The sequence below is a fragment of the Nelumbo lutea genome, chromosome 3, assembly GCF_056320005.1.
Source record: "Nelumbo lutea isolate HS-2025 chromosome 3, American lotus-T2T, whole genome shotgun sequence".
Lineage (NCBI taxonomy): Eukaryota > Viridiplantae > Streptophyta > Magnoliopsida > Proteales > Nelumbonaceae > Nelumbo > Nelumbo lutea.
In genome coordinates this window covers 57,050,184-57,062,259 of record NC_142686.1, presented here as the reverse complement: position 1 = coordinate 57,062,259, position 12,076 = coordinate 57,050,184, and the positions used below count along the sequence as shown (strand labels likewise).

The 12,076-nt window shown below is 39.0% G+C and overlaps 1 protein-coding gene across 2 annotated transcripts in view; it reads left to right on the top strand.

Moving 5' to 3' along the window:
- Window positions 1-12,076, top strand: part of AAS (Pyridoxal phosphate (PLP)-dependent transferases superfamily protein) — a 69,638-nt gene that overhangs the window by 13,726 nt on the left and 43,836 nt on the right. For both annotated transcript variants that reach the window (XM_088979280.1, XM_088979279.1), the window contains exons 8-10: window positions 1,910-2,074; window positions 4,985-5,041; window positions 5,397-5,461. In XM_088979280.1, coding sequence (XP_088835406.1) covers window positions 1,910-2,074; window positions 4,985-5,041; window positions 5,397-5,461 — 287 coding nt within the window. The remainder of the gene's footprint in view (window positions 1-1,909; window positions 2,075-4,984; window positions 5,042-5,396; window positions 5,462-12,076) is intronic.

Below are 12,076 nucleotides of genomic sequence, written 5' to 3'. Positions count from 1 at the left end.
AGGAATATTATGATGAGATAGAAGACAGTTTGGGATTGAAAAATTAGCTATGGTGAGTGCCATCAAACCCAAACCCAATGGAGACAAGGGTGGAAATGAGATTAAACGAGACTTGGCATGTGATGATAGTAAAAAACCTAAGCATACCAGAGACACATTCTAGAAACGCCATCCTCACCTTATACCAGCTAGGGTTAGGAACAAGAAGGGAAATGCTAATATGGTAGTGCCTGGGGATTCATTAGGATCATTTACTCTAGTTTCTTTGGAGTCCACTGCAGCAGCTGCAGTCAAGACTGAAATGGAGAAGTATGAACAATTTATAATTTAGAAAGATACTGCTAATTCCAATTCTTCACTAGTGGACAACAAGGTGTAGGAAGTTTAAGGGCCGCTCATACCAATTCCTTTGCTCATACTAGTAGTTCATATGCCATTGCAAATTATGCATCCATCTCAAGTAAGGAGGGACCTCCCTGGGTTATAAACTTAGGAGCATCTTAGCATATGACCAACGTATCTTCCATGTTTTCTTTATATCAATTGTGTTTTGGTAGAGATAAATTTTCTACAATAGATGCTTCCCATGTTTCCATTGCTGGAAAGGGGTCGATTAGCGCGATTAACACCATTACTTTGCCCTCTGTTTTACATGTGTCCAGATTACACACTAATCTTTTATTTGCTAGTAGTTTGACAAAAAAAATGAACTGTTTAGTGACTTTCTTTCCTGGTCGTTGTGTTTTGTAGGATTTAGGGTCAAGGAGGGTGATTGGGAGTGGTCATGAGGTGAATGGAGTCTACCTTCTTGATGCGCTCCCAAGTTACCAGTCATCATGTCAGTAGTAGGAGTAGTTGGTCAGAGTCAATGAGTCAGATTATGCCTTTGTATAATCAGTTAGGGAATTTATTCTTTGGTTCCTTACATTTTTTGTTTCCAAAGTTGTTTGAGTCTGTTATGTTGTCCAGTTTGGAGTCTGAAAGTTGTCAACTTGGAAATCATTGTAGACATTCTTTCAAATCAATAATAAAAGAAGTTCCTCAACTTTTGATATTATTCATATAGATGTTTGGGGGGCATATCATATTTCTTCCATAGGTGGCTATCATTACTTTCCTTTATTTGTGGATGACTGCTCATGATACTTTTGGATATATTTGATGAGGTCTTGTAATGAGACACCCTCTTTGGTATGGCAATTCCATTAGATGGTTCTTACACAGTTTGGGGTGAGAACTAAGGCTTTAAGTTTAGATAATGCTAGGGAATATTTTGAGAAGGATGCCATAAGTGACTAACAACTAGATAAACTGCAGTAAGATGCAGAGGATGTGGTGTAGAAACAAAATGGCTTATGACTTGAATAGCATGCAACATATCCTGTCATGTCATGGTGTCATAAATAAGACTCCCAAATTAGAAAAGCTCTATGCTTGATTTTTTTTTTTTTTGTTGGGTGAGAGAGGGGGTTTTATAACTATTCATTTCAAACATCATTATATCCCTCATCTATATTTCCCTGTATGAATATTATATAATTTTAAGTTCCCTTTTTTCCCCCAAAAGATGTAACTTTGCTGGATGCACTGAGAAAATACCCTGAAAAGCAAAGGACCTTACAAACCAGAGCTAAATCCCACCATTTTCTTCTGAGGGAATGGATATCTCTTCATGCTAGAAGAACAAATATTGGATTGGCACAAGTTCTGGAGATGGAAACTCTTAGTAACACTTAGTTGCCTGGTTTGTAATTCTTTATATGAAATAATTTTTATATTATTTATGCAAAACATTTTTGTCTTCAGCAAACAGTATTCAGATTGTACTTCATTTGACCTATGACATCTGCCATATTCATTTTGAGATGTAGCTAATCTAACCATATTCATTTTATTTTGTGTCCAATAGGATAACAAAATGTGGTTTCACATTGACGCAGCATATGCTGGAAGTGCTTGTATATGTCCAGAATATCGCCACTATCTTAATGGTGTTGAAGAAGCAGATTCATTCAATATGAATGCACATAAGTGGCTCCTTACAAACTTTGACTGTTCGGTGCTTTGGGTTAAGGCATGTCATCGCTGATTATGTATCTGATAAATGTCTATAGTTTTATTCTTAACTTTGAAATAAAAGTTTAAGTTTCACAACGATTTTCTGACATTGTGTTGTGTCTGATTATGCCATCTCTAAAAATTGTATTTATTTATTTTGGTGTTTTTAATATCACCATATGTAAAAAATTGTTTTACCTCTTACCTTGAATATTCTTGTTTTTTATAGCTTAAAGCTTCTGTAGTTTTCAAGTTTCTAATTATCTATTATGACCTGGGTGACCAGGGTTCAAGTCTTGGAAACAGCCTCTGTATGTGCAGGGGTGAGGCTGCATACATCTGTCCCTCCCAAGACCCCAAATTGGCGGGATCTTTGTGCACTGGGTTGCCCTTCTATTTGGTTGATGACTGTCATAGATTATACTGTTACCAAACTAATATGTTTCTTTAAGGCATAGGAATGGAAGCTTAACAAAAGTGGAAAAGGGAAAAAAATATACTGCGTGGAAGTCAAATGAATCCACTTCATATTCATTGATTTTTCTAGCAGATCCAGATATTCCATCAACAAACACAAGTTTGTGGAATATGCATCAAATCTAGACAGTGATTGATGCTTGATGACTGGTAGCAGATGATGACAGTGAGGTTGCCTTAAAGTGAGTTGCGTGTGGCTCCTCTTCTGACTTGGATGGGCCAGCAAGCTCCATGGCTGCGCTCTCAGTGCTGGAATAAAGGTGAGTCAAGTGAGATGAAACAGAAGTTAGGGTCTATGTTTCATGAAAATGGTCACAACTTTATGGATGAAGTGGGGATTCAGGGTTGGCTGATCAGAAGCAGCTGCAGAGTTGTACAAGACAGAAAGGCAGCTTACATAGTGTCAGAGTGTGTAAAGGATGAGGTGATAAGAGAATACCTTGCCAGTGTTTGATCGGGAAGTTTGAGGGTGACCCCCATTCTTGTTAAATGAGATAAAATCTAAGCTGCCAAAAAAATGGTAAAGCATTGGTACCACTGCAAGTTTAGAGGCTCGTCAATGGTATGATACTAGTCTGCCTTCTGTCTGAACAAGAAGTGAGTCACAAGAATGGTATCAAGAACTGGTGGTAGATGGGTTCAAGCTTTGGACTGGAGCTGGTATCCCAAAGCTAATTGCATCATGGAGGGTGGATGGCAAGTCAACACTTATTGGGTTAAAGTTATCTTTGGGAATTGGTGGTGGATAAAACAATAGGGGAATACTATTGGCCTTCATAAGGGTGGATGGGAGGAAGGTTTTGAGTGGCCAAGTGTGGGGATTATGTAGAAAAGGTTCAGTTCCAATGAGGAATTGATAGGATGAACAAATGAGGAAATATTGGTCATATGGTCAAATGCCCCAAAGCCTATAAGGGATCCTTATTATCTGATTTGGAAGCATGGTTTGCAGTAGCTCAAGTACCAGTATGGGCGAAGGATGTAGTAGGTCCTCTACCAGATGGTCCAACATATTGGGATACTGCAGTATAACTCCAAACACTATTCTCCAATTGGCTGAGGGATTGGCTATCCCTCTACCTTTGTTCTGGCTGGTGCCAGTGCCTCTAGGGATTATAAACCAGGGGCCAAAGGAAGAAAATCATTACGAAGAGAACAAATGCTCTTTGTAACTGGATTTAGAACTTGCTCTAATACCAACTGGATTTATAAAACCAAGTAATACTTCAAAAACAGCAATAAATAAAGAGAATAAATGCAGGAAAAAAGAGAAGAGAAGAGGAACAAGAAATAAAAGAATAACAGAGAAGCAAGAAAAAGTGTATCTGACACCCCTTATCTATATCAAAGATCAACTCGTCTACACTGACCATCATACACCTGGATGCCCATATTCAGAAAAATAATAAAAGAAAGATATACAGTTGCATAAATAAATAAAATCAGCTGTTATAAAGGCAGTAAATAAACAAGAATAAATGGTAAATAGGCTGAAGGCTAAACTCTCAACAGTAAGAAATGATTTAAGGGCTCATAATTTAACAATGGATAAGGCACTGAATAGAATGAAATAGTGAAACAGGATTCATGTAGCGAACCCCATATAGTCGGGGAAATGCTTAGATGACAATGACGATGAATTTAACAATGGATATGGCACTGAACAGAACAGAGTGGTGGAACAAGATTCAAGTATCTGCGACCTCTATGTTTGGGACTAAGGGCAACGACTGGCACTACATATATGACAGTTATTGCATAACCATTAATGCCTTGGGTAATTGGTTATGCAGAAATTTCTTTAAGACATAATAAATCCCATCAGATACATAAAAGTAAATGTGACTGTGTAATTTAGGGTTTTTTAACACCAGTCCTTGCATGGCGTGGGTCCCTTAATAGAAATAAATTTGATTCCAAGGTGATGTTTTTAGCAGCTGTAATGATTGTAGAATTTTATATTTTATTCATTTGTATATGCTCAGAAAGCAATATGAATCACATTCCTCCATTCTGTTCTGTTCGGTACTATATCAAATGTTAAATTACAAATCTATTGATCCATAGCATTCTGGCTGACTTCTTAATTTCTTCTCTTTTTAATTTTTTACAAGGTCTAAAAGAATATGATGCATTATGTTCTTAACAATATCCTCTTCAATAAATAATTAACTTGAAATTGCATCTCCAATTTTCTAATCCTACAAATAGTTGTACCATATTGCTGAGTTTCATGTCTTAGTTTAGCCACCAAATAGTTGAGGGTAATTTGCATGTCAACCAATGTGTAACATGTGAATTTCTTTTACTTCCTTTGTGTTTTCCTCTATATGAAGTGTAAATCTAGTGGTAGTTTCTTAAAGTAATGGTAATTGCACAATTACTTTCTTCTCATGGTTCTAATTTGAAAATGTGATAACTTAATTTATTATATTACTTCCATCAACAGGATCAAAGTGCTTTGATTCAATCCCTTTCTACAAATCCAGAGTATCTAAAAAACAAGGTAATTTGTTCCTATCTTAGCTTGGAACTTTGATTTGTGTGGACTCTTCTGGAAACCATCTATCACAATTTTAGAACTTCGGTTGAACTCAAAATTTGGATTTACACCAAAACCCTACAACTAAGAATTTGTACCAAGTTACAATGTATGGTCAAACTTCTGAAGTCTATGTTGTTCATGAAATCCAAGTTCGAAAAAACGAACTTAATGTTGAAAAAGCTATTAATATTTTCAGTTACATGGTTCACAAAATCCAACTATTCATTTGAATTGGATATTTTCAGGAGATAAGTAATTAATAAGATTGTTAACCTGGTTGGTTTTGTGTTCATGTCAATGCGATTGACTTATCCAGGCCTCAGAAGGAAATATGGTTGTTGATTACAAAGATTGGCAAATTCCTCTAGGACGTCGGTTCAGGTTTGGTCTCTCCACCAATATGTTGTTGAGATTTTAATGACTTTGTGATACCATTTTTCCTAGTGTTCTAATGAAAACATAAGTTCATTACTTTTCAAGTTTTCAGTGTGTCAATGAACTATGCTATATGTTATATCTCAGGGATTTCCTTTGGGTTCAGTGTTGCATTCTGTTGCTAGTTACAAAATTCAAAAATCAGATGAACTAAGTTATTTTGTCCATCATTTGTTGACAACCTGAACAACATAATGTCTGAACGAGTCATGATGGGATAAATGAGACTCCCCACAAGTTAACAATAGAGTGTAACATCATTAAGAAGAGACCATCATCTTTGCTAAATTTCAAGTTTATCTCCAAGGAAGTGTCAACTAATTTAGAGTTTATGAGGTGAGCAAGTTTAACCAAATTTGTAGCATACTTCTACCAATTAACAAAGTATCCATGAGAGTTATTATTCATCATAACACTAGGGACATCTCCCTTCGTTGATGCAGTAGGATGAAGAGTCATCTGATCCTTGAACTGAGGTCTGATAGTCTTTGTCCTAATCTTTCTTCCCTCTAGAATGGTTCCCCTTGGATGGTTGGGTGGGGCATTCAGTTATAAAATGCCCATGCTTCTTACAGTAAGTGCACATGTTCTTCTTCCTACAACAAGACACCACATGTCCAAATTGCTTTCACTCACAACACTGAACTTTGGATAAATCCTTTTTTGATTTGGACTTATCAGCTGCCATAAACAGTCCCCACCCCTTCATTCTTTGCATAAAGTAGACTGAGACACTGAGTAACCATTATAGTTTCCTTACGAAGAAGTTCCCCAAGTATAATATCAAGAGATAGTAAGCATCTCTACACAGAATATTTGACCTTATTACCTCATTCCGGTTGAATATGCATTAGAAATGCATCACCTTTCTTCTGTCAAAGCATTCTTTCAGAGCCTTAATACAACAGGCTGATGAAGTCTCTTCAGTGTGAACCAACTTGTACTCTAGCCAAAGATTCATAAAGCCAGCATAATACTCCTGAATTTTTCTCTCACCTTAGCTATATGAGAAAATCTCTATCTCAATTTGATACTGCCGAGAGATTGGATTGCTAATAACCTTCTTATGTAATTATACATCTCCTTAGATGTCCTAAGACCTCTCATAGGAATATCTACATCTGTAGTGACTGAGCTAAGAATCCATGAAGCTATTTGAGCATTATTAATCTTCCAAGTCTGCAATGCCTTTGCATCAGCTTCATCTGGCTTGGCAGTTGTTCCATCAATATACCCCCATAGACCCTTTCCTTCACCATAAAACTGAAAATGGAATTGCCATTAGGGCAAAGTTAGTTCCGTCGAACCTTATAGGAAGGATATCACTCCTTTGAAAAGCTATCAGAAATAACGGAGCAAAGAAAACAAGCAACGAAAGTGCTATAAGTTGCTAAAGTCTTCTCAACAGTCCAGAAAAAGAAAGAATACAGGTATTCCAAACTGTAGAAGGGATCAGAACCCTAGCAAGATATTGTATAGGAAGAAGAGAGAAGGGGAGAGCAGAGAAGAGAGACAAGAGGACTGGGAGTCCAAAGAGATACTGCAAGCGGCGCAGTATGTAATATTTATACTAGGGCGACAACAACTAAACATAAAGAAAAGGAAAAGTACAATAGTACCCCTGCGGTACTATACATATATAAAATAACATAACATCTGTTAACACTCCCCCTCAAGTTGGAGCATAGATATCAATCATGCCCAACTTGTCACATAGATCATGATGTCTTGAGTGGTGTAGTCCTTTTGTAAAGATGTCTGCAAGTTAGTTCTCAGAGCTGACATAGGGAGTACACACTTTGCTTGTGATGACTTTCTCTCTGATAAAATGCTTGTCGACTTCGATGTGTTTTGTTCTATCATGTAGCACTGGGTTAGCAGCAATGTTTATGGCTGTTTTATTATCACAGAATAGGGTCATAGGCATGTCCACTGGAAAACCCAACTCACCCAACAAATTCTTTATCCACATACTTTCAGCCACTCCATGAGCCATTGCTCGATATTCAGCTTCAGCACTGGATCTAGCCACCACACTTTGCTTTTTACTTCTCCAGGTAACTAGGTTTCCTCCTTTGAAGGTGCAGTAGCCACTAGTAGATTTTCTGTCATTTTGAGATCTAGCCCAATTTGCACCAATATACACTTCAACTTTCAAATGCCCGTGTCTTTGAAACAACAAACCAGCACCTGGAAACCTTTTAAGATATCGGAGGATTCTTTCTGCTGCTTCAAGATGAGTGGACATAGGTGCATGCATGAATTGGCTAAGGACACAATAGCATAAGCAATGTTTGAAGGTGCAGTAGCCACTAGTAGATTTTCTGTCATTTTGAGATCTAGCCCAATTTGCACCAGTATACACTTCAACTTTCAAATGCCCGTGTCTTTGAAACAACAAACCAGCACCTGGAAACCTTTTAAGATATCAGAGGATTCTTTCTGCTGCTTCAAGATGAGTGGACATAGGTGCATGCATGGATTGGCTAAGGACACAACAGCATAAGCAATGTTTGGGCGGGTCATAGAAAGATATAACAATCTCCCTACAAGTCTCTGAAACTGTTTCACATCCTTGATAGGTTCACCTTGGTTGTCACCTAATTTATGGTTGGGATCAATGGGAGAGTCAACTGACTTCACTCCCATTTTTGTAGTATCTTGGAGTAAATCTAGGACATACTTCCTTTGGGAAATAAAGATACTCCTTTTTGAGCGGGCAACTTCAATTCCAAGGAAGTATCTTGGAGGCCTTAGATCCTTTACTTCAAGCTGTGGCAAGAAAACTCTTTAACCTCTGGATTTTATCCTTCCAGTCACCAGTGACAATTATATCATCAACATATACTATCAAAGCAGCAATTTTACCTTCTCCTCTTTTCACAAACAATGTGTGATCAAATTGACATTGCTTGTATCTTTTTTGCTGAACCGCAACATGGAATCTACTGAACCAGGCTCTTGGTGATTGTTTTAGCCCGTATAAAGACTTCTTCAACTTGCACACCTTTTGTTCATTGCCTTGAGCTTGAAAACTAGGGGGTTGTATCATGTAAACTTCCTCTTCAAGGTCACCATTCAAGAATTCATTCTTGATATCAAGCTGATGTAGATCCCAGTCAAGGTTAGCAGCAAGAGAGAATAGAACTCTAATGGAGTTCATCTTGGCAACAGGAGCAAAGGTCTCTGCATAATCAACTCCGTAAACCTGAGTAAACCCCTTGCCACTAAACGTGCTTTATACCTCTCCACCGTGCCATCAGCCCTATGTTTGACTTTGAACACCCATTTACATCCAACTGGATCCTTTCCCTTAGGAAGATCTACAAGTTCCCATGTGCCATTTTTATGAAGGGCATTAATTTCTTCCTTCATAGCATTTGTCCATTCAGGTACTGAAAGAGCTTCTGCCACATTCTTAGGGATAGGGACACCGTCAATGGAAGTAAGAAATGCACGAAAAGAGGGAGAAATGTTCTCATAGGAAACAAAGTGGGAAATGGGGTGTTTAGTGGTGCACGATCTAACATTTTTCCTACGAGCAATAGGAAGGTCAAGGTCATTAGCATTAGAGGTATCAATTGAAATGAGGTCAGGGACATCATTGGGAACCAAGGTACCTGAGTGAGTATGATCCGCCCCCGAGGAGTTTGATAGCACTGGAGGTACAACTTCTAGATTCTCCACAGCTCTTGAATTTGGTTGGCCTTTGCGACGATGGAAGAAGACACAAAAAGGCAGAGGATCAGGGAGAGGAGGGAGTTGAATCAATTTCTCCTCATTCATACACTCCCCCTGAGGAGAAACAAGGAAAGAAGACTCATTCTCAAAGAAAGAGACATCCATGGAAACATAGAATTTCCGAGAAACAGGATCAAAACAACGGTATCCCTTCTAAGTGAAGGAGTACCCCAGGAATATGCAAGGAATAGCACGAGAATCCAATTTCCCACGAGTGGGAGACAGATTTTGGACAAAGCACCGACAACCAAATACGCGAGGAGGAATGGGAAGAAGGGGGACCTTAGGGAAGAGAAGCTGATTTGGGGCTTTGCACTCCAACCAACGAGAGGGCATACGGTTAATGAGGTAGGTAGAACAAAGGACAGCCTCAAGCCAAAAATGTTTGGGGACATTCATATGGAGTAATAAACCCCGGACCACTTCAAGGAGATGGCGGTTCTTTTGTTCAGAAACACCATTTTGTTGTGGTGTTCGGGCACAAGAGCTACGGTGAAGTGAACAACGCGAAGCAAAGAATTCCGTGAGATCACTATGAAAATACTCATTCGCATTATCTGACTGAAAAATTTGGATTTCAGTTTGAAATTGAGTGAAGACCATCCGCTGAAAATCTTGGATAATTTTTGGTATTTCCTCCCTGGTTCGCATGGGATATACCCAAGTATATCTAGAATAATCATCAATGATGGTGATAAAATACTTGTAACCACTCTCAGATGGTAAAGTAACAGGGCCCCACACATCAGAATGAACAATGTAAAAATGAATTCTACAATGTTTACTCAATTGACACGTTTGACAAGAGAAATCTAAAACGGACACTGACTTAAATAGATCTAGAAACATCACTTTCAAAGACTCAAAAGATAAATGACCAAGGCGACAATGCCATAAATAAACTTGACTCTTACAGGGCTGACTCTTAGACTCTGTAACATGAAGACACTAGAAGTTCAGGACTGTTATCAGTCTTGAACTCTAATGAATCTCAGGATCAAAGATAAGCAGAAAGAAAGAGGAGAGAAGAGAAAGAGGGAGAAGAAGCAGTAGAACACAAGGGTTGAAAGGAGGAGTAGAAGCTTCATATTCTGCCGCCGCCACTTTAATTAATATTTATAGGTTATGCTCATTACATGGAAAGGACAGATCTGCCCTTAGTCTTTACATAACAAATAGAGTAAAACAAAGACTGAAATAAATAACAACTGAAACAACTAAATGACCAATAGCTAACCCTAGGCAGACTAGAATATCTTCTACCCTACGAACACAGTGGGATCGTAGCTGCGGGGATCACTTCAGTGTTCTCTACACTCCCCCTCAAGTTGGGAATAAATGTTTATCATTCCCAACTTGGATAGATCTGCCTCTAGCTTCTTCCGTGATACAGCTTTAGTGAGGATATCTGCCAGTTGCATATTGGAGGTGATGTATGGGAGACATACTTCTTGTGATGAGACCCTCTCTCGTACAGAGTGTTGATCAACTTCAATATGTTTAGTCCTGTCATGCTGCACTGGGTTGTGTGCTATATTAATAGCCGCTTGATTATCACAATACAGCATCAGGGGCTTCTCATACTCAACACCCAACTCCTCAAGTAGTGATCTCAGCCAAAGAATTTCAGCCACTCCATTAGCCATTGACCTATATTCAGCTTCAGCACTGGATCGAGAGACAACACTTTGTTTCTTACTCCGCCAAGAAACCAGGTTACCTCCCACAAGAGCACAATATCCAGAGGTAGACCTTCTGTCATCAACACTCCCAGCCCAATCGGCATCTGTATAGACTTCCACCTTCATGTGGTCATTGTTCTTGAACAGTATACCTCTACCCGGGCATCTCTTCAAATATGCTAGTATTCTTTCTGCTGCTAGAAGGTGTGTGGTTCTAGGAGAATGCATGTACTGACTGATAACACTGACGGCATAACTGATGTCTGGTCGGGTAAGGCATAGATATAGGAGCTTTCCCACTAACCGCTGGAACATAACTTTGTCTTCAAGCAGCTCCCCACTCTCTGCATTAATCCTGTGGTTTTGTTCAATAGGTGTATCTGCAGGTTTGACACCTAGCTTTCCAGTTTCAGCCAAGAGATCTAACACATATTTCCTCTGAGAGACAAAGATCCCCTGCTTAGATCTAGCAACCTCAATACCCAAAAAATACCGTAGTGTACCCAGATCTTTCACCTCAAACTCTTGATGAAGAAGCTGTTTGAGGGACTCAATCTCATGGTTGTCGTTTCCTGTGACCACAATATCATTAACGTAAACTGCAAGTAGTGTCAGTGACGACTCCACCCTCTTGATGATTAATGTATGATCTGACTGGGCCTGTACATAACCGAACTTGCCAAGAGCTAGTCTGAATCTGTCGAACCAAGCTCTAGGTGACTGCTTCAAACCATACAAAGCCTTATTGAGCCGACAAACTTTCTTACCTGCCTCTGTATCATAGAATCCAGGAGGCAACTGCATGTAGACCTCTTCCTGCAAGTCCTCGTTCAGGAAAGCATTCTTAACATCCATTTGGTACAAAGGCCAAGTGTGGCTTGCTGCAAGAGATAATAGAACCCGAATGGTGGTCATCTTGGCTACCGGGGCAAATGTCTCCAAGTAATCTATACCATAAGTTTGAGTGAACCCCTTTGCAACTAGCCGAGCTTTGTACCTCTCAATGGAACCATCCGCATTATGCTTCACAGTAAATACCCATCTGCATCCAACTGGTTTCTTTCCTTTGGGCAAGTCAACTAGCTCCCAGGTATTATTTTTCAATAGGGCATCCATTTCAACTTGCATTGCACCTCTC